Genomic DNA, 23,267 nt, shown 5'->3' on the forward strand with positions numbered 1-23,267 from the left:
TTTATTTAGTATTTTAAAGTTTAAAAAAAGTGCTTAGAATACAACTAGAAGGTATAGTATTTAAGGGTGTTGGATTTGGAGTCAGGAAGACTTGAATTCAAACATGAGTTCAAATACTTCCTAGTAATATGATTCTCAGCAAGTAATTTGACCTCTACTTCCTTTTCCTCCTGTGTAAACTAGAAATTATCATAGCATTTACCTCCCAAAGTTGTTATGAATAAAAAACAATATTTGTAAAGCATTCTTCAATTGTTAGTCACAAATGCAAGTTATGAGTAGTATTAGTTATGAGTAATAGCAGTATTCTCATCAGAGCCTCACAACCTTGTGAGCTACTTCCTAGAGGTATCATTGTTCCTATTTTACAAATATGGAACCCAAGACTCAGAGAGGGTAAATTACTTGTCTATGGTCACATGGCTAGTAAATGTAATGTTCTTCCCTATTCTTTTTTTTTAAGGATTTTTGCAAGGCAATGGGCTTAAGTGGCTTGCCCAAGGCCACACGGCTAGGTAATTATTAAGTGTCTGAGGCCGGATTTGAACTCAGGTACTCCTGACTCCAGGGCTGGTGCTCTATCCACTGCACCACCTAGCCGCCCCTCTTCCCTATTCGTATTCTAGAATTCTACTATGTCATGTCTAAATCAATCAATCTCTTTGGAAGGAGGAACATACCAATACAGATTGTTTCTCTTTCTCTCTCTCTCTCTCTCTCTCTCTCTCTCTCTCTCTCTCTCTCTCACACACACACACACACACACACACACACACACAGGAGGTATGAGAGAGTAAAATAAATTGCTAGGTAAGGGCAAAAAAATAAAAGCTGTTGCCAACCAAAAGAATTAGGGAAAATAAAAGGAAATATCATTTGACTTAAGTACAGGAGAATCAACAGCAACTCAGCAGGTAAAGAAGAGATGAAAATGCCCAAATACTAAAAGAAGAATAAGATTACCTGTGCACTTTTGCTTCCTGGCCCACATGGAATGCAAGCCTCCTTGCCATAGACCTGATGTATAGACAGGTAGGTGTCAGGTGGACATTCCTTGCACTGATTAGTCTCTTTCTCAATGAAGTGCCCAGGAGGACAGGGTACACACGATGAACCTGACTGCTGAGAACCTAGAGCACAGGCCCGGCAAGACGACGCTACTCCATCAACTGCATTTGTAGTTGTGATAGAATAGATCTTCACCATATCATTGATAAAACGTCTACTCTGGAAGGAGAACAGAAAACAATGACTCCTTTCTTAAGACAAAAGCATGCCACTTAATTACCTGTTGAAGAAAGACATTATCAAAAGAATAAAATCACAATGCTACTTTCCAGGGTAAGGTGACAAGGCATTATCAAAAGAATGCCAAAAGAATAAAATCACAATGACTCCTTCCAGGGCAAGTGCCTAGACATTATCAGAAAAATACAAAAGAATAAATTCACAATGTCATCTTCCAGGGCAACATGACTAGACATTATCAAAAGAATAAAATTGCATGCCACCAAGGAGACTAGACATTATCAAAAGAGTATCACAAGAGTATCACAAAAGAAAATCACAATGCCACCTTTCAGGGCAAGCTGACTAGGTATGGAAGGATGTTTCTTCTTTTCTTTTTTTTTTTTTAAGACAAATTACAATGCTCTAATAGCCTCAGATGCAGGGAAATAGAGTTCCTGAAATTTAATTTCTATGGATAGCTGATGGTAACAATAAAAAAAAAAATTGAGGCTAGAGTCAGGAAGTTATTATTATGCTGAGTCATTTCAATTGCGTCCACCTCTTTGTGGCCCCATTTTGGGAGTTTTCTTGGCAAAAGATCCAGGAATGATTTTTTTCATTTTTCTCCAGCTCATTTTACAGATTTTAGGAAACTGGGGCAAACAGGGTTAGGTAGACATATCTGAACTCATGTACAGAGTCAGGAAAAGCTAAGTTTAAATTTGACCTCAAATTCTTACTATGTGACCCTTGGCAAGTCACTTAATCTATTTGCCTCAGTTTACTCAACTGTAAAATTAATTTTCTCAATGTTAAAATGAAGGAAAAAAAGAACACTTACCTCACAGGGTTGTTGTGAAGATAGAATAATATAATATTTATATAATATATATAATTATAATATTTATAAAAAGCAATTAAACTGTACCTGACACATAAGAGATAATATACAAAGGCATATTCCCTTCCCTTCCTGTCACTGAACCTCCCTAATGAGAATGAACTTGGATATATCTGGAGACCTCAGGACCAAAGGAGCTTTTAATACTGAAAAGACCTTATATAACCTTCATATAATTTGTATCTACTAATAGACAGATCTGGAAGGCCAAGACTGGTTGGGTTTGTTTGTTTGTTTTTCCACATTTGTTTGCCTTTTTAAAGAAATCTCCTTCATTTTGCATAGTATCTGGCACAGCCCTGAATACTGAATAATTGCTTATTGAATAATAAAACAGACAAGTTATAAGGAACCTAGAAGTCATGAAAACCTAAATTCAAATCCTTTCCTGAAAAACATACTTTTAGAATATAAGAAGAAATTGGGTTGAGGGAAGGGGGAACATTACATCATGCAATGCTTTGTATTTTCCTACAAACTTCCTTCAGAAATCTGGTGAATTTTTACATAACTAGAGTGTGGAATATGAAACCAATGCTATTGCTGATCATGAACATATAGCTTTATAGATTTCAAGTTGGAAGATAGCTTAGAAGTTAACAAACCAAAGCCCAAAGAGATAAACAATTTGCCAAGATTCCACAAGAGACAGAGTGGCATCATAACCTTATTCCTCTAACTCCAACTAACTCCTCTGATCGACAATGACAAAAGAATTAAATGTGAAACAGGTTTACAAAGTTCATCCTATAACACAAATCATGGAGCAGAGTCAAATAGATAGCTTTTATATGAGATTCAAGATTCCATCATGTTTTTTTAATTGTTTTTAAATTCAATTTTATTTTATTTTATTTTCAGATCAAAAATGAATAACCTAGAAAAACAACACAATGTTGATTCCTGAAAAGGTAGCTGGCACTTACATCTTGACCTTGATTTGTTCTCTGAAAAGCCCATGTAAATGTGAATGTTGCATTCTTAAAGATGATATGGGTATAAGCTTGTTTTTCCTTGGTTCCACCCCAGGATTCCACCACATTGGTATTTTTCCTATTAATATCCTAAAATATGTTGGGGGAAAATACAAAAAGTCAGCACAGACTCAATCTTAATATAAGTTCATTATATTAAATAAAGATATATACACATATATGGGAATATATATAAATATATATATTTGGGAATAATAGAATTTAGAAAATGTATTTATGTGTATCCAGAGTATGCCCAAAGTCTTATTGCAATTTTTGACTACTAAAATTTAAAATTGAACTAAGATATTAAAGCTTAAAACTTCAAAAAAGATTTTTTAGAAACATCCAAGTATATACAGGTAGATAAAAGAATGAATGAATATATGAACAAGTGAAAAAAGTATTTTGGCACTTAATTACCCGTTTAAGAATGGCATTATCAAAATAATAAAAATCACAATGCTACTTTCCAGGGTAAGGTGACAAGACATTATCAGAAAAATACCAAAAGAATAAAATCACAATGACTCCTAATAGATAATAGGTAACTAATAGATAATAGATAATATCCTAACTAAAACCTCAGGACGCCATCAAGATTAGTGAATGAGGGGCAGCTGGATGGTACAGTAGATAGAGCACTGGCCCCGGAGTCAGGAGGACCTCAATTCAAATCTGACCTCAGACATTTAATGATTACCTAGTTGTGTGACTCTGGGCCAGTCACTTAACCCCATTGCCTTAAATAAATTTTAAAAAAGTTTTCTTAAAAGATTAGTGAAGGGGCAGCTAGGTGGCGTAGTGGATAAAGCACCGGCCCTGGAGTCAGGAGTACCTGGGTTCAAATCCGGTCTCAGACACTTAATGATTACCTAGTGTGGCCTTGGGCAAGCCACTTAACCCCGTCTGCCTTGCAAAAAAAAAAAAAGATTAGTGAATGAGTTGGATTGTTAAATGCTCTGAACAGGGAACATTTTCATAAAATCCCTGGCCTCTTAAATTCTCTCAAACCTACAAAAGTTTGGGAAGTTTTGTAAACCTTATGACCTAGTAATCAGGGTGCCTCTCAAAGCTTTAGCAAAATAGTCATGACCAATTCTGTATGACCACATTAGGATTTTTTTGGCAAAGACACTGGAATAATTTGCCATTTCCTTCTCTAGTTCATTTTACAAATGAGGAACCTGAGATAAATAGGATTAAGTGATTTGTCCGAGATCACAAAGATAGTATCAAAGATCAGATTTGAACTTAAGAAGATGGGACTTCCTGACTTCAGGTCCAATCTTCTGTCCACTGTGCCATCTAGCTACAGAAAATGTTCAGTTTACAACAAATATTTCAAGGATCTATACTATCCATGGTACCTTCTTTCATTAAAATGAATTAGAATTCTTCTGTAACTTGGCAGAGGACCTTTAAAAGTTCTGGTATTTGGAAAATTCTTCATCTAGAGATCCATCTGGCGATACAGGTTTCCAAACTTAACTAGGTTAGTTCAAAGACAAAGGACTTGCTAGGCCAATACTAGAAGTCCTTCAACTTTGCCTAGGAATTGTCAAACATTTTTCTAGCATAGCCCTAAAAATGAGAGTTTTGGTTTTTATTTAAAAAAAAAAAAACAAGGTGGGGAGTTGTAACCCAAATTTTACATAGGTTGGAAGACAAAAGCTTTAGAACTTTTTCAGAAAAGACAGACAAAAGGACTCAAGCAATTCAGTTAACAAAACTTACACTCCCTAGGTAACATAAATTTTGCATTCCTTGCTGTTGGACAGATGATCCAGATTTCTGGCTCTTTTTTTTTTTAAAGGCTTTTAGCAAGGCAAATGGGGTTAAGTGGCTTGCCCAAGGTCACACAGCTAGGTAATCATTAAGTGTCTGAGGCCTGATTTGAACTCAGGTACTCCTGACTCCGGGGCCAGTGCTCTATCCACCGTGCCACCTAGCCGCCCAGATTTCTGGCTCTTAACAGCAATAATTAACATACCGTTATGTCTTCCATAGCACAGAGGTCAAGGGTGCAGCACCCCCACAATTGGGAAAATTCATATTAAAATTTTTAACCCTCCCTTCATACCAGGGAAGAAGTCAATTATTCTGGCATTAAAAGATAAAACATGCTTATATTACATAATACTTATACATGTATTTTATGCATTTATGAGTTTCTAAATTTTTTCTGTGTTGTCTGCTGGCCTTCGCAACTTCCACAAAACTCTCCAAAAATTCCCATTTAATTTCTTATGATGGCTTGCCATATTTCAAAACCACAATGAGGAAACTCATAATATGGAAGGGTTAACTGTATATTTCAAAAGTTTTCTGAATATTTTGTCTAAAGGCATTAGACAGTTTTGGAGTACAGAGTTGGGGGCATTCTAGAAAGTGCAAAATCCTATCTGCAACTTATTCCACAATCTTTCTTCAAAGTCAGTTAAAATAAGAGTCTGATATCAGATACATATATTAAATACTGATCGCTTTCACAGAATAACTGAAAGCAAATGCTCTGGGATCTATAGCTGAAAAGGACCTCATCTAGTTCAGTCTCCTGGTTTTACATTTGAAGAAATTGAAACCTGGGAAAATTTAATGACTTTCCCAAAGCATTGGAAAGAGAGTTGAGCTTGGGAGTCAGAAAGATCCAAGATCAAACTCAGCCTCAGACACTTACTAGCCATGTGACTTTGAGCAGTCACATTAACCACATTTGCCTCAATTTCTTCAACTATAAAATGTAGATAATAATAGATACCTACCTCCCTGGGCTATTTTTAAAAAATGAGATAATATCTATAAAGTGCTTGGTATAGTACCTTATATATAGTAGGTGTGAATTAATATTTATTCTCTTTTTGTCCCACTGCCTTCAGAGCCAGTGTTCTTTCTACCTCTAGAATCAGTTTTTGGTATATACAAATATCACCATTCCCTTCCCTTTTTCCTCCTAGCAGCTGTGTTTCTGCAAATTTTTGTTTGAAACATGATTGAGAAACTATTGGGGATGAGAGAAAGAAAGAATTGAAGGTAGTTGAATGGTACATGCTACCTTGTGGAAGATGAAAACTTAATCCACTTTTTCTCTTAGAATAACGTAATCATATCTTACATCTATGAAAAGCATTATGCCTATCAAAGCCTATATATACATTATCTCTCACAAATTACAGTATAGATAGAAAGATATTACATACATGCATATATAATTTCCCTTTTCCTCTTACAATAATATAATAGTATCTTAAATGTATAGAGAGCATTATTACTACAAAAGGTCTCTCATATCTCAAGGTATGCATTTATATGCATATATATACCTACATACACATGTATTTATATAACTTCCTCTGTCTTATGTATCTCTCTGTGAAGCAAACAATGTAAAATATCATCATAGATAACAAAAGTGAATTTTAATAGATGACTTGACTTGTCCAACATACCTAGTAAGGGGAAAGTTATAGCCTCTGACAAATCTTCATAGTCAAAATAAAGTGTTTTTTCCATGCTGAGTCTTAATAATACAATGAATCAAATCATTTGGTTCTACAGAGTATTTGTACCCATGAATAGATGAGACAATCTTTAGTATAAAAGTATTAACTACCTAGTATTTGTTGTGTTCAAATTATCATTTTTTAGTCATAAAATGAGATTTTGCCTGGATGTATCAAGATCAAAGTATAAGCAGAGAAGAATAATTAGCCACTGTACACTTTTAAGGAAAAAGGTAATCATTTGTTTAATAAGATGTTCTACCTTCACTGATGTTATTAATAACTAAAGATAAATGCTTTAAATTCTATACATCTAATATTTCAAAGTAGAAAACTAAACTCAGCCAACAGTTCCTAACATTTAATCCAAGCATGGATTTAAATCTAACTTCTTTCTTCCTCATCCCTCATACACAAAGACTTGTCCACTTCTACCAGTTTTGCAACCACTAGGTGATGTAGTTGTCTGGAGTCAAGAAGACTCTTCTTCAGCAGTTCAAAACTGACTTCAGACACTTACATATCATATGACCCTGGGCAAGTTAATTGTGTGCCTCAGTTTTCTCATTTGTAAAATGAACATCCCAAATGGGTCATGAAGAGTTGGACATTGGGTGGAGCCAAGATGGCGACAAGAGAGGATCATGTGTTAGGCGTTCTCTCATAGAACTTCTAAACTAAGGACTCTAACTAAATTTCGAGAGACAGAACCACAGAGGGACCCAGTGAGGTAGTTCTCCTACTCAAGGTAACCTGGAAAAGAGCAGAAAGGCTCTGCTCCCCGGGGTCGGAGGGGCGGCCTGCCAGAGGGGTGGCCTGCCAGAGCGAAAGAACTTCAGCCTCCCGGAGGCAGCTCCAGGGCACTGGAAGTCTCAGCTCACAGCAGCAGGGGAGTCTCCTGAGCTGCACTCCGAGAAGCACTGGGCACTAAATGGGGGAACATCAGGGGACCTCTGCCAGAGCGAGCACGTGGAGCCCAGCCCTCAGGGCACACAGGGAGCAGCTTGGCCAAGGCAGTCCAGATCCAGGAACAGAAACAGGCAGAGCCGGTAAGCAGGAGCCCCCAGGGCATGAGCCCATTGAACCTAGGGAGGGGAGTGAAGAGAGAGAGACTGCAGAGCTCTGTCCTCTGCCCCTGGAACAGGACTCTGGGGCTCTGGTCACATTCAGATCCTGATTGCAGTCTAGGCCCCCCAATAGAACAGCAGGGCCCCCCCACCTCATCCCCGTGGCACGGGGGGGGGGGGTGCATATGGTCATTCACAGACCAGGAGGGAGGACAGAGCCTCACACACTGAGACCCTTGTGGGAGTGTTCCAAAAGCTCAGGAAGCACCCCAAAAACAGGCTTAGACTGGGAAAATGAGCAAGCAGAGAAACAAGAGGAAGACCATTGAGAAATATTTTGCCTGTGAGCCCAAGAAGGATCAAAATACTCAGTCTGAAGATGAGGAAGCACAAGCTCCTGCATCTAAAGACTCCATGAAAAAACAGAAATTGTGCTCAGGCTATGACAGAGCTCAAAAAAGACTTTGAATATCAAATGAGGGAGTTAGAAGAAAAACTGGGAAAAGAAATGAGAGAGATGCAGGAAAAACATGAAAATGAAGTCAGCAGCTTAGTCAAGGAAATTCAAAAAATGCTGAAGAAAATAGCATGCTAAAAACCAGCTTAGGTCAAATGGATAAAACAGTTCAAAAAAGTTACTGAGGAGAAGAATGCTTTAAAAAACAGAATTGGCCATATGGAAAAAGATAAGAAAGCTCTCAGAGGAAAACAAATCCTTTAGACAAAGAATAGAACTAAGGGAGATTGATGAATTTATGAGAAATCAGGACTCGATAATTCAAAACCAAAAGAATGAAAAATTAGAAGAAAATGTGAAACATCTCACTGAAAAAACAACTGATAGGGGTGGCTAGGTGGCACAGTGGATAAAGCACTGGCCCTGGAGTCAGGAGTATCTGGGTTCAAATCCGGTCTCAAACACTTACTAATTACCTAGCTGTGTGGCCTTGGGCAAGCCACTTAACCCTGTTTGCCTTGCAAAAAAAAAAAAAAAACACCTAAAAAAGAAAAAACAACTGATATGGAAAACAGATTTAGGAAAGATAATTTAAAAATTATTGGAATACCTGAAAGTCATGATCAGGAAAAGAGCCTTGACATCATTTTCAAAGAATTACTACAGGAAAATTGCCCTAATATCCTAGAAGCAGAGGGCAAAATAGAAATGGAGAGAATCCACAGATTCCCCCCAAAAAAGAGATCCCCAAAAAAACCAAACCCCAGGAATATTACAGCCAAGTTCCAGAACTCCCAAGTCAAAAAGAAAATATTACAAGCAGCCAGAAGGACACAATTCAAATACCATGGAGCTGCAATCAGGATCTCAACAGACTTAGCAGTAACTACATTAAAAGCTCATAGGGCTTGGAGTATAATATACCAGAAGGTAAAAGGGCTTAGAATGCAAGCAAGAGTCAACTACCCAGCAAAACTGAATGTCCTCTTCCAGGGAAAAAGATGGACTTTCAATGAACCAAGGGAATTTCAGATGTTCCTTTTGGAATGGCCAGAGCTGAAGAGGTTTGATCTTCAAATACAGGACTCAGGTGAAGTATAAAGATTGGAGGAGAAGGGGAAAATATGAGGGACTTAATGATGATGAACTGCATATTTTCCTGTATAGAAAAATGACACTGATAATACTCATATGAACCTTCTCAATTAACAGAGCAGGTAGAAGGAGCTTTTATAGATGAAGCACAGGAGAAAGCTGAATTTGAAGATAAAATATGGTGTGAAAATAGAGTCAATAGAAAAAAAGGGGAAATGTAATGGGAGAAAGAAAAAGGAGAGGGGGGGATAGGCCAAGATATTTCATATAATAATATTTTTCTTTATTACAATGAGCTATTGCAATGATATGGAAGGGGGAAGGCAAGGGGGAATGAGGGAATCTTTGCTCTCATCAGAGGTGGCTAGGAGAGGAAACAGCATATATACTTAATGGGGTATAGACATCTGGCATAAGAAGGGGGGGGACAAGGGGAAGGGGGGGGGATGTGAATGATGGAGGAGAGGATGGACCATGGGGGGAGAGTGGTCAGATATAACACATTTTCTTTTTTACTTCTTGCAAGGGGCTGGGATTGGAAGGCCTGCCCAGGACCATAGGGCCAGGTGGATTCTGGGCCTAAAGGGTGGTATGGGGGCTCAGGGCCTCTTGGCCCCAGGGCCAAGGATCTGTCTGCTGCGCCACTCAGCTACCCTACAGCAGAGTCAGTGAAAGGAGAGAGAAAATATAGTCCATGGTAGTGAAGAAATACAAAAGGAGGGAGTCGCGATCAGCAATGGCAATGATGGAAAAATATGGAAGTAACTTTTGTGATGGACTTATCCTAAAGAATGTGATCCACCCGTGACAGAGCTGGTGGTGTTGGAACACAGACTGAAGCACATTTTTATCATCATCATCATCATCATCATCAGTATTATTTTGGGGGGGTGCAGGGCAAATGGGGCTGGGTGGCCTGCCTGGGGCCACATAGCAGGGTGATCCTTGGGTGTCTGAGGCTGGATTTAGACCCGGGTGCTTCTGGCTCAAGGGCCAGTGCTCTGTCTGCCACCCGGCCGCCCCTACTATCATTACTATTTCATTTTATTTTAGGTCTTTTTTTTTCTTTTTTTAGTTTATGCAGGGCAGTGGGATTGGGGTGGCTTGCATGTCACACAGCTGGGTGATTGTTGGGTATACGGGGCCAGATATGGGCTTGGGTACTCCTGGCTCCAGGGCTGGTGCTCTGTCCACTACACCACCTGGCCATACCTACAATTATTACTATTATTTTTTTCATTTTAATTTTAATTTTTTTCTCTCCCCTTTACTTTATCACTCAAGTGAGTCTATATTTTTGGGGGGATGGGGTATTTTGTTTACTCTTAAACAAGAATATTTTATTAATGTATAAAAAACATTGTACAAAATGAGAATAAATAAATATAAAAAAAAGAGTTGGACATTGCTGGAAAACAACTCAAAAGCATTTGAAGTAGCTAGATAGTACAATAGATAGAGTAGCCTCAGGTATTTACTATGTGATCTCAGGCAAATCACTCAACCCTGTTTGCTTCAGTCTCCTTTCTATAAAATGTTCTGGGGAAGGAAATGACAAAAACACTCCAGTATTTTTGCCAAGAAAACTCCAAATAGGATCATGAAGAGTCTATACAACCACGACCACCACCACCACTATAATAGTCAATAATCACAAACATCTACTCTCTAGTCTTAGAGCAACAATTCTCATTACAACTATTCCAATAGCCTCCTAACAAATCTTCCTACATCTCTCAGTGATCCAATCCATCTTTCATAAAACTATTAGATTCACCTTTCTTTTGCATAACTTTTATCATATTTCTCTGCTTATCAAAATCTATCAGTGACTCATTTCTTACTGAGTAATGCTTAAAACTCTTTGCCTGGCATTCAAGGCCTTCTACTTTCCAATTATTTCTTATTTCACCCTAGTTCAAGCATTCTACAACCTGTCAAACTGGACTATTCTCTACCCCTAAATTTGCACTGATTTCCCTTCTCTATTCCTTTATAAACAATATTCTCCATACTTGGAAAGTCCTTTCTTCTCTCTTTGCCAGTTCAATTCTTGACCATTCTTTAAAGTCCTACCCAAATACCACTAAAATTCCATTAAGCATTCCTTGATCTCTCCCTTCCCTCCCCCATCCACATCCATAACAACCTTCTTCCTCAGACTTCCCTTAATACTTTGCTTTGTATCAGATATGAATGTACTTTATCATTACCACTGATTGTGTCTTATTCCTTTAATGAATTGTAAAGTTTCTACACTGAACTCATCTTTGTAATTTTCCATTTGCATAGCACCCATGCTACATACAATAGGAACTTAATAATTGCTTTTTGAATGAGAGGAGAGGAGAGAATGCTAGAACTGGAATCAGGAAAACCTTGGTTCAAATCACACCTTTGTCCCTATGTCTCTGAGTTCCAGGTAACTCTGACCTTTCTGGGCTCTTTGGCAGTATAATGAAGACTCAATACCTTCTCACAATAAAAGTATAAAATAAAATCATAGAGTTATAAAGGAAACTAATTACAGGAAAATACACATACAGATATATATGTAGCTATACACACACACACACACACACACACACACACACACACATATATACACACACATATATACACATATACATTATTTTTTTAGGTTTTTGCAAGGCAAACGGGGTTAAGTGGTTTGCCCAACACCACAGAGCTAGGTAATTATTAAGTGTCTGACTCCAGGGCTGGTGCTCTATCTACTGTACCACCTGGCCGCCCCTACACTTATTTTTAAACAAGTTCATGAATGTCAGGTTAGAAATCCTTGCTCTAAGACTTCTCTACTAAACCATACATCATTTGTGATTTTCTTTGGACAAAAGGATGTTCGAAAATCCTTGCTATGGACTGGAAATAACTGAGAAATTGAATCAAAATATAGTCAGTTAATCTACTAAATTATTATCCTTCACAATAAAAATGATTGATTTATGAATTGGGCATCATTAGTCATAACATGGCCAAGGGCCATTTTCTGCCTGATATTCATTTAAAAAAATAAATGAGCAGATTATGCCCAAGATAATATAGCTGTCCTCTACCTCACAGCTGAAAACATATATACTTTGAACTAAAATATTCCTAGTTTGCTCTGACTTCTGAAATGGAAAACAAAAACCTTTGTCTGCTTCTTTAACACTACCTACTTTCTAAATTATTTTCCATCATCCATTCATTTTACTTTCATTTGATATTCTTATTTTTATCTATACTTAATTGTATCATTCCACCCACATTCACTTCTATCTTCCAGCTTCTGAAATGAGTGTGGGTTGGGGTACAACAAAGGGGAAAGGGAGGCAAAGCAAGGCAGGAAAGAATATTTACTACCTTCTTATATTTTCTGCTTTTCTCACTAGAGGTACAAACCTATTAATGACTTTTAGTTCTTCTTTAATTACAAAATTGACTCACACATGAATGGTACTTTTATTGCTGAAAAGATACAATCTCTATTTTGGAAAACACCAAGAAAAATAGAAAATTTAAAAAACATGAATTCTGCATATTTGAATAGAAATGTAATTCCCACTTGGAATATAGTAGAAAGCTTAGTCATGTGCTATGGAAAGATGCTCTTTTCACTCACCACCATGAAGTACAGCACACAGTCTGCTGAACAGATGGTCTCAAAAATAAAACTTATCCTTCCGAGTTCAGAACCTGTGGCTCCTGTCATGGATGTTGGAGGCCTATTTGCCAAAGCAGAAAGGCAATATTTACAATGTGTTCCCAATACAATTTGAAGACAAATTGGGCTTGAGTTTTTAGTGAAAATGGAAGCCAAAAGCTTCAGGTTCATTGACCTCCTGCTGTTACTCATTTAGCTTCTGCCTCTCACTGTAATGAGTTGTAATAAAGAAATCATAGACACCTAGAGATCTATGACAAAATGTGGTTGTTTGACATTCTCATTGCCAATGACACCATCATACTTTGAAACATATGAAAACATAATCATTGAATAAAGTTCTTCTGACCTCTAACATAAATGCTTACCATCAACAAGGACTAAAAAAACAAATTAAAACCAAATTATTTATACACAGCTACCATCCTACCATTCTAATTTAAAGGGAGAGTTGAGAAAAAAATAACAATATTTTTTCAGTTAGCTTTAACCAATAACTTCTCTCTGTCTCTTTCTTTCTCTCTGTCTCTGTCTCTCTCTCTCTCTCTCATTGACAAATTCTTGTCACTACAGCATTTTAGACTTAATTTCCAGCTGTTACCTCCTGAATTAAATAATAACAAAAGGACTAATAATTAAAATAATCTCTGATCATTAATCATATAAAATAGTTTGTAAATAATTATCTTGTGGTTGATACTATTTCTCAATAATTTTAATGGTTCTATAGAGTATTAGGTTACCATAATAAAACAAATAAAGAATTTAAGGTACAAAATTTCTAAAAAGACAATGTATCAGAATGATTTTCCTTACTTAAATCCAGGGATATGCAAGTTTAAGATCAGATAATCATTATCTGAGCCTCCTGCCCCACTCTGGATATGGTCTCCAGCCACTTCCCAACCTGCAAATATAAAAGTCAAATGCATATTTTTATTTAAAAGAATGAAACACAGAATGATATAATAGTTAGTAAGTGAGCTTTGGAGTCTGGAATATCTCAGTTCAAGACTTGTCACTAATAACACAAGATATTATGAACCTTAAAGCTCTCTAAGATAGTTTATTAGGTACCAAAATTTTACATATTGGCATAGAGAAACATTTTCCCCTGCTTCCTAAACTGATAGCATCCCACATTCATATCCCTCATATATGAATTGTAGGTCCAATTCTTATTTAATTTTACAGTTTACTAAATGTTTTCTTTATAACAACCCTATGAGTCAGATTTTTAAATTTTAATTAAAATTTAACTTGATTTTTTATTTAATTGAACTTTATAATTTTTTCATTTAAGCATATGTTAAACTCCTACTATGTCTGGTACTGACCTAAAAGCTTTACAAATATTATCTCTTTTGATCCTCATATCAGAATCAGATGTTATTATCCTGATTTAACAGATGAAGAAACTGAGATATTCAATGATTAAATGACAACCAGAATCATATAATTACCAGCCAAATTAATTACCACTACAACACCTAGCTGTCCCTCATAGATAATACCAATATTATTATCCAAGTTTTACAGACAAAGAAACAGAGGCTCTCAAAGTTTTAGAGTCTATGATTTCCCAGTGAGTTAAGTGGTGGAGCTTGGACTCAAATTTGGATCTTCTGGCTCTGAATTTAATAGTTTTTTTCATTACGTCATTTAGAAAAACAGCCAACAGATTCATCATGAAATATTAGAGTTAAAGGCACCTTAGTTATAAGGATCCAAATTTAGCCCGGTTCCATTTTGAAGATGAAAAAACCAATGCACAGAAGGTAAAGTGAATTATGCAAGGTCATAAAGCCACTTCATGGCAGAGATGGGATTTGCATTCAAGTTGTTTACTCTCAGGTCACAGTTCTCACTCTGCTTCTTCTCATCAAATAAATATACATTAAAAAAATAAAACTATATACCAAAACATTCATTTCTACATATAAAGATCATCAGGAGTCATAGGACTCAAAGGTAACAACTCCTCAAGGGGAAGTACTACTCTTCAACCTCTATTGCAAATTAAATGATGTGTTAAAAAGCTCCCTGATACCAACAAAGATGTTCTTTGAAAAATTCCCTATGAGAAAACAGCTGAAAGTTTACTTTGAAAAAAAAATCTTCAATGAGAAAGCTCTCAAAGGAGCATGAGTATTATTTGGCTGACAAAACAGAGTAAGCTATAAAGATTCAAATGAGCCACTGATGATCTATTAGTTTGCTCAGGTTTCTCAGAGTTGATGATAGAAGGAAGACTTTGAGAAGAAGACAAAAACATTTAGAATAGGATAATTAATGGGCAAAGACAGTTGGGCATGAATATTTATCTTCCACCAAGCTCCATTAAAACACAGATATTAAGGCAATGCAAGTCAGGCTATGTAAGAACTCAAGGAATATTCATGTTTTCTCCAATAGCTATTACTCCCTTTACCTTATTTCTATTTTCTACAACACAGCAGATGAGCTAGAACATGAGCTGCTTCTATGTCCCAGTAATATCACAGCATAGAAGGTTCCAGAGCCACTACAAAGAACTAATTTAAGTCCTCTTCAAATTATCAAATGAATATTTTCGAGCTCTAGACTACTCTGTACAAAGCTCTAAATCATCTGGGCAGATCTAACTGATACCTACTTCTCTGGACACTGGAGATAAGTAGTTCTTGTGATAGACTAACTGAAATACTGGAGATAAGTAGTTCTTGTGATAGACTAACTGAAATATTACACACACACACACACACACACACACACACATTTGAGATAGGAATTGGGACTAGACCTAGGATTTCATTGGCAGGGAAATACTGAGTACAGATGCTTCCTCTACAGTTATACCCAAAGAGCGAGACAGAGACCAGAGTTTGATAAGGCTGGAGATCTTTAATATTCCCAGGGACTATCTAGGGATTGAGTACCCAAATAAGACAGTACCTGAGTGTTCAGGGGATAGGATTTTTATAGTGTTTGGGGGGGAGGGTACTGAGAGCAAGCAAAATACAGAAAAGCAAAGACAGCAGTTAGATATATTATCTTGACATATACATATGTAAACATAGGGTTCCATATAGATAGGGGTGAGAAGGGGTCAGGGTCTTTGTGTAATGATTGAACATGTTTTCCGAGATGGGGGAATCAGGAATTTACTATCTTATGGTTCTAGTAGCATCTGAGGAAGGGGGAGGTATTCATGGAATTTAACAGATAGAGCAAGATAATTAGGCTAACAAAGGTGCTTTGTAAATCTTTAGACAATTCTACGGTATATCCATGACCCCTAGGGTCCTATAGGACTATCTTCAGACCTAAAGGCGCCTAGCCAAAATTATATTTCTAAGGAATTTCTCAGGGCCCAGAAGGAGGCCAGGGACCCCTTTCTATACAGGAATTTCACAAACATTGATATTGTACTTCATTCCCCACTTTTTTTTCAAAATAACTCAAACCCTTGAGTTATCATCTTCATAACCTGGATAAGCATGAACTACAAACATCTTTTTTTTTTTTAGGTTTTTGCAATGCAAACAGGGTTAAGTGGCTTGCCCAAGGCCACACAGCTAGGTAATTATTAAGTGTCTGAGACCGGATTTGAACCCAGGTACTGCTGACTCCAGGGCCAGTGCTTTATCCACTATGCCACCTAGTCACCCCAACTACAAACATCTTTACAAAGGATCTAGGTATCATCATTACATCTCAATCCACCTATCTCTTTAAGTTGTACAGGCCAGCTACATCAGAGATAAGATTCTCCTTAGATAGGGTATGAATATATCACCAAACAGTCTTCCTCCTTTTCTTTCACTGGAGAACATCTGCACCCTGCCTCTCCTCCTTTTCATAGGGAGAAGGGCATAAGTAGGGGTGTCACACTTACATTATCAAGGGGAGGTTACAAAAATAGATCCCTTGACTATACAATGTAAACACTGGTGAGAAATGATAGAGATGAACTGGTCCAGTGTCTCTCCTTTCTTCTCTTCTCTCCTGGAGACCTCCAACGTCCTTCTGCATCTTCTGAATCTGTTCCAAAAAGTCCTCTCCAGCTCAGGTGACTAGTTGAAACTTTGTCTTCTAGTAAAGAATCTGCTTAACATTTTACTTAGATCAAAACACATGTTTTCTTTACAGGATAATGATATTTTGGGGCCTATTGCAATTTACATTTTGCCTTATTGCCATATTGATGCACATACTTAATATTAACACAATAAACTTTCATTAGTGTTTTACCAAACTCCCAATGAGAATTATATTACTGACCTAAGCTTATAACATACATTCAACAGTCATCTTAGTTCAGAGTACCCAGCATATGGTTTAAAAATAAAACAATCTTAGCCTCTGCTCTTATTACAATAATGGCTCAAACATCCTTAACCAAAATGAAATTTTTCAAAATATTCTCAAATATACCATTGATTTTCCTTTTCATGATATACTTATCTGACTCACATTCCTTTCCTTAAGCTAGGCCTTAAAACTATAATTATCCTAAGAATTTCCCATTCTTCTTCTTACCTAAATATCCCTTCTAAAAATTAAAGAAACTTAATTCCTATCTTAACATGTAGCTGTTAGCAGGAGTCAGAGCCACACACCTAACCTATCTCTGGCTATTAGATCCAATTTACCTAAAATTGCTTCTTCTAGTTTGCTTAGTAACTAACTATAAAGATCCAGGGCATTAAAGGAAAATTCCTTTACAGATATAAGTATTGAACTCCAGGGAGAGGTCATGTGGGTAAGTCAAATGTCTTAGGCCCGATTTATGCTTCCAGGTGAGATATTATCCATTTGTCATTTTGGGGAAATCAAGTCAAAGGGGTCCAACTTCAGCCTTACTGAGAAGTCGCCCCTTTGGCCACCCATCCTAGTCACCTGACATCTTGGTTTCCTTGGCTGCAAGAACATGACATTTACCCAGTGGCATTTCCTTTTTGTTGACCATCCTGGTTATCTGACATAAGAGAAAATCAATTAAAAGTCCCATGATCTAAAATGGTTGTTTTACCTAGTTAGAACTTCCAGTGAATACAATTCACTAAATTCCAATTATAATCTTAATGGAGTCCCAATTAATGAAACACCCTACCTAAAGCTTGGATTATCCTTCCCGGGTCTTTGCCTAAAATCTGGTATTCTAACTGTGACTGGCCCTACAGGCCTGGCTCCTACCTCTTACATTCAGACATCCCTTTGTCTGAAATCATATCTACTCTATCTGTATATAAAGATGGTATATTAGATTCCACTTGGCTACAGAAACCTCCTTCTAGCCTGTTGTATTTTACCTCCTTTGTCCAGGAGATTGCACAGAGAAATATCAAATTATCTTGTGTTTATCTTTCCTATATTATATAGTTCTTTTACTTCAAAGCAAACAAACACTGCTTTGGAATATACATATATAGATCCAAAATATTCCCAATTCACATACATAGCTAGAAACTTCTATACATAAACTTGTTTACCTACTATCCATCCTCACCATACAAATGGATATTTTTCCCAAGGCAATTGGGTTAAGTGACTTGTGCAAGGTCACACAGATAAGCAATCACTAAGTATCTGAAGCCTGACCTGAACCCAGGTCTCCTGACTCTGGGGCTGGTGTTCTATCCACTGATCCACCTAGCCACCCCCTAAACAAACAATTTACTTTTCAGAATTCTTTAAAACCATTAAAACATCTTAGGTAGCCTTAAATTTCCAACATGCATTATTAATTTCTGTGAGTAACAGAGTAACACGCAAATTACTAGATTGTACAAAGCAATTCCTCCATTATTACATTATTCATGAACCCACAGATCTATCCCAGAAAGTGCCATACTTTTTCATATTTTCCTTATTGCTCTTCAAAGCAATCACATTAATCCCAGGCTTTAACAGTATACAGTATTTAAAAAACATTCACAATAGATAGTTAAATATTGCAAATATTATCTCTTTGCAGTTACAAAAGAACATCACATAACTGATAAAAACATGTTATTCATCAATAAGTTACCTTACAATAGGGTCCACAATTGCAATTTGTTCAGAACCCCCATCAGCTGTCTGCAGTTACCAAGAGAGAAGTCCACATTCTTGACTTCTTTAAAATTAAACCTACATTGTTAATATACATTAAACATTAAGATTCTTATTTAAACATCTCATTTCCCTTAGAACAAAAGCAAAATGAATATCCCATGTTCTTTACACTTTTGTCTCTACCCAAATTCTCAGAATCCAATATCATACATGACACATTTAAAACCCCAATGTAATTACAATTCAACTAACTTCCCAACAACTTAGTTTGATAAAAACTTTAGAGTACCTTATACAGAGAATCCAGCACTCACATTCCAAAAGCTCTATCCAAAATAAAAATACAATTGTTAGCATTATTAAACTTAACATTAAAACCAATTAGAGCTTTCCCCAAAAGACATCAGTAAACATACCTGATAACCTAGGTGTTTCTCTTCTTAGTAACCCAATACCACTTTCCTTTAACCCAAAGGTGTTACAATAAAGTTTAAAATCCCAAACCACATGACTCCTTGCAAAAGTTACAATAGTGTTAAAATAGTTTAATCCCAAACTAATTTAACAATCTAAGTTATTTAATTCCTCCCATTCTGTACAAACTTTGTCAGAATGTCACAACACTAGTATCCCTCTTTTAAAACCCTCAGTGTGCTTCCCAAAACTCTAGTTCAGAAACTTTAAAAACAATGAGAGTCATCACTCAGGCCACATGGCCAGCAGATAGTTATTAAATGTGATTTCCTTTCAATAAAGGAGTCTCTTAACCCCTGGATCTTAGATTTTTTTTTTTCCTTCCCAATCACACATCCCACCTGTGGAGGGGTCTTTCCCTTTAAGACTTAAGTAGATGAGGATTTTTCTGCCAGTTCCCTACCATCCCCCTGCTACTCTCTTCTCCCCTTTTTATTCTGTGAAGGAATCTTCCAAGAGGGGAGTAGACTGGTTCAGGGGGAAGAGGAGACAGGTCTTGGAATATTCCTTACCTTCCCTGCTATTGTATCCCCCCTTTTGATCTAGCGAAGGAATATTCCAAGGGGGAACAGATGGGACCTGGGGGGGGGGGGGGTTTGGAAATTCAGGGGCTGAGGGCTCTAAATTTAATAAAACAGTAATAAGTGTAACACATTAAGAACTAGATGTCACAAAATAATCTTTCCATTATTACATTTATACCTGGGCCTACAGATCTAGGGCAAGGTCCAACACATCATTTAAAATTTTCAGGGAACCCAGAGGGTCATGCTTTGATAATTTCCCTCATTAACAATCATTAATTCCAGCTTTGACATCATTACAGTAAAATAATTTATATTTCCAAAAGCAGATCACATGCTTGACCACACCTTTCAATCTTAGTTATTGATAAGTCATCTAATTAGGGTTACATAATTTTAAATTTCCTAATCATTTTCTAAAGCCCCTCAGGTTTATTCAATATCATTGGAAAGGGATATCTTGCAGTTAAGATATAATGAAAACATTAGATTCTTAACCTACATGAAACATAATATGCTGACATCTCATTCTCTTAAAGCAACACAAAACAACTGGTTCTCTTAAAGCTAACCTTATAATTAAGCATCTTTTACAAACAAACCTCGTCTGAATTTTTGCTTTATAACTTATTTTATCTCTTTCATATACACTTCTATTTTCAAAGAAAATAAGATCCTCTATCAATGTTAGTTTTACACAATAATTTCAAAAGCCCAATGTACACTTATTACCTCTGACAGTTATATGTATAATTTCCTCTTTTTAACAGATAATAAATTACACTGATCTCACATATCAATATATTTCCTTTCATAAACATGAGATAAAAAACAAAGCCTTTCACAAATTTTCTGGGCCAAAAGGACCTTGAGAACTATAACCCATTGGCAAGGTAGTCTCTAGTTGTTTTTTCATAACAAAATCTTTTACAAATGTGATAGGTGAAACTTCAATTCATTTGTTATTACAAAACAATTTTAAAATCTGGAAAAGTATAGCTTAAATTGTTCTTATACAGAGCTTACTAATTGTACACAGCATATTTCAATTGCATGTATGTTTTCTTTATTCCCTAAAACTTTAAAATACAAAGAATTCTTGAGACCAATTGTTGCTAAAAAATCCCTTCTTATGACTACAAGATTTTCTTCATACTTCTCTTAAATTCCAAAAGTCATATTAAAATTAGTTTTAAATCATTTTCTTTCCAAAAGCCTAAAACGTTTGCAAATTCTTATTTTCATCAGTGCAATTCTAACTTCTCAATGCTCTCACTTATAAGAACTTTCTATGCTTACTGACCAACATTTCTTAATATTAGAACATTCTATGTTCTGGGAATGAGAGAGATTCTCCACAATTTGAGATATCAAAGTGGTATGTACTAATTCTTTACTTTTACTGTTTATCATTACTCACTCACTCCATATTTTTCCCAAAGACATGAACTATATCCCAATCAGTGTAAAATATTAACCTCCTCTTGTTTGGTTATTCGTCTGTCCTGACTCCCATGACTCTGGAGGGGCCATAAAAACATCAGAATCCAAACTCAAACATATTCTTTACAAACCCCTTAATTCAATTTACATGTATCTTTAGATTAGCACACTATAGGATCAATAATAACATAATAAAATTAACATTTACCTAGCAATTGCTTTCATATCAAACTTTTCACTTCATGGGGTTTATTATTTTTCTAATTAATTCATTGCCAAACATTGCAAAAAGTACCAATTTAATGCAATTTTCAAATCACCCCAACCTCATCTAAACACATATTTCCCTATAGACTTATAGTTCTATACTTGCTTCTTTTCTTCCAATGATTTGTCCACCATTTTCCAAAGTTCCCTAAATCCATTTTTGGTGTACAAAGTCAACCCTGCTCAAACCTTCCGTCTACATACTTTTACCACTTTCCATACTTAACAAATGTTTCAAAAGAAACCCCAATTGTCTCTAAGTCTGGATTTTCTTTCCAGTACTTTCAGAATCTCTTACTCAAACTATACAAGTCACATTTTCCACCATTCCTTTTCATTAGCTCTTCTTGACTTTAATTCATACTATTCCGAACTAGAGTCAAATAGCTTATACAGCTATATAAATTACAGATATGATTCCACTTTTCCCAATGCATTTTCCATTCCAAGGTTTAATATTTAACATTTCTTGATTACAACTGCTAAAATACTGGAGAAGGCAGTCATTCAAAAATCCCTTAGCCTAATTAGAATATTCCCTACCCCCCCTTCTTCAAATAGAGTAAACTGAATAACTTTTATAGAGAGACCATCCTAGACTCTTTCTGGGGGGGGGGGGTCTTCTATTCTTCAACCCTTACATGTCCCATAATTTTCTGTAATAACTAACAATATCTGAATCTATACTGATAAACTCCTGAAGCTCTAATGATGCGAGATCACTCTGAAAAAAGATTAATTAATTAGTTGCCCCATACAGGTATATCTTGATAACCACATTATACACTTTAGGATTAACCTGACTCTCTTGTCTTTCTGAAATTTATTTTCCCTATTTTCAAATTAAAATAGCATTTCTTGGGGCAGCTAGGTGGCGTAGTGGATAAAGCACCGGCCCTAGAGTCAAGAGTACCTGGGTTCAAATCCAGTCTCAGACACTTAATAATTACCTTACCTGTGTGGCCTTGGGCAAGCCACTTAACCGCATTTGTTTCTATGATTTCTTTGTTTAACATATTTGGTAATATTTGCTATTTCTTTAACTTCAAAACAAGGTCCCTTTTAACACTTACTTTACTAATTCTTCTTTAAGTAGTTCTCTCTCCTGTAAGAGGGAGGGAGAGGGAAACACTCTGGCAGCACAGAATCAAGGAGAATGGGAAAGAAAAGGGAACATAAACAAGGAATGGGGGAGGGCCCTTCTCATAATAATAAAATAACAGCGTGAATAGTTTGGCCTCAATCAATTTAACACCAAAATCCACTCCTTTTTTAAATAAAAATTTAAAAATCCCTCTTGGAAGTGCTCAAGAGACAACTCAGAGTTGAGGAGGAAGGGATCAGATTATCCACTGTAACACAGGCAGGAAGCAGGCTCAAAGGGAGAGCCAGTGAGGGCATTAGATGCCTAAAAATCTAGCTGCCCAAAATAACAAAGAGCAGCAATTTAAATGAGGCAACCCAAGGACAATTTTAGGGGAACTTTTCTCCCCATCTAGCAAATCAATAGAAGAACCCAAACACACAAGTAAATAGACAATCTAAACACATAAAGACAGATGAGGCACAAGCACAGATCACACAAATGCAACAGAATTTTCCAAACTGACAATCTCAACACATATC

At 36.4% G+C, this 23,267-nt stretch overlaps 1 protein-coding gene across 4 annotated transcripts in view; it reads right to left on the minus strand.

Annotated features, from left to right (window-relative positions):
• ELAPOR2 (endosome-lysosome associated apoptosis and autophagy regulator family member 2) overlaps positions 1-23,267 on the minus strand; it is a 337,228-nt gene that overhangs the window by 44,219 nt on the left and 269,742 nt on the right. For all 4 annotated transcript variants that reach the window (XM_074194058.1, XM_074194061.1, XM_074194059.1 and 1 more), the window contains 4 exons: positions 13,711-13,801; positions 12,853-12,955; positions 3,058-3,195; positions 964-1,227 (listed from right to left, as the gene is read on the minus strand). In XM_074194058.1, the coding sequence (XP_074050159.1) occupies positions 964-1,227; positions 3,058-3,195; positions 12,853-12,955; positions 13,711-13,801 (596 nt within the window). The remainder of the gene's footprint in view (positions 1-963; positions 1,228-3,057; positions 3,196-12,852; positions 12,956-13,710; positions 13,802-23,267) is intronic.

This window comes from Macrotis lagotis, chromosome 7, assembly GCF_037893015.1.
Source record: "Macrotis lagotis isolate mMagLag1 chromosome 7, bilby.v1.9.chrom.fasta, whole genome shotgun sequence".
Lineage (NCBI taxonomy): Eukaryota > Metazoa > Chordata > Mammalia > Peramelemorphia > Peramelidae > Macrotis > Macrotis lagotis.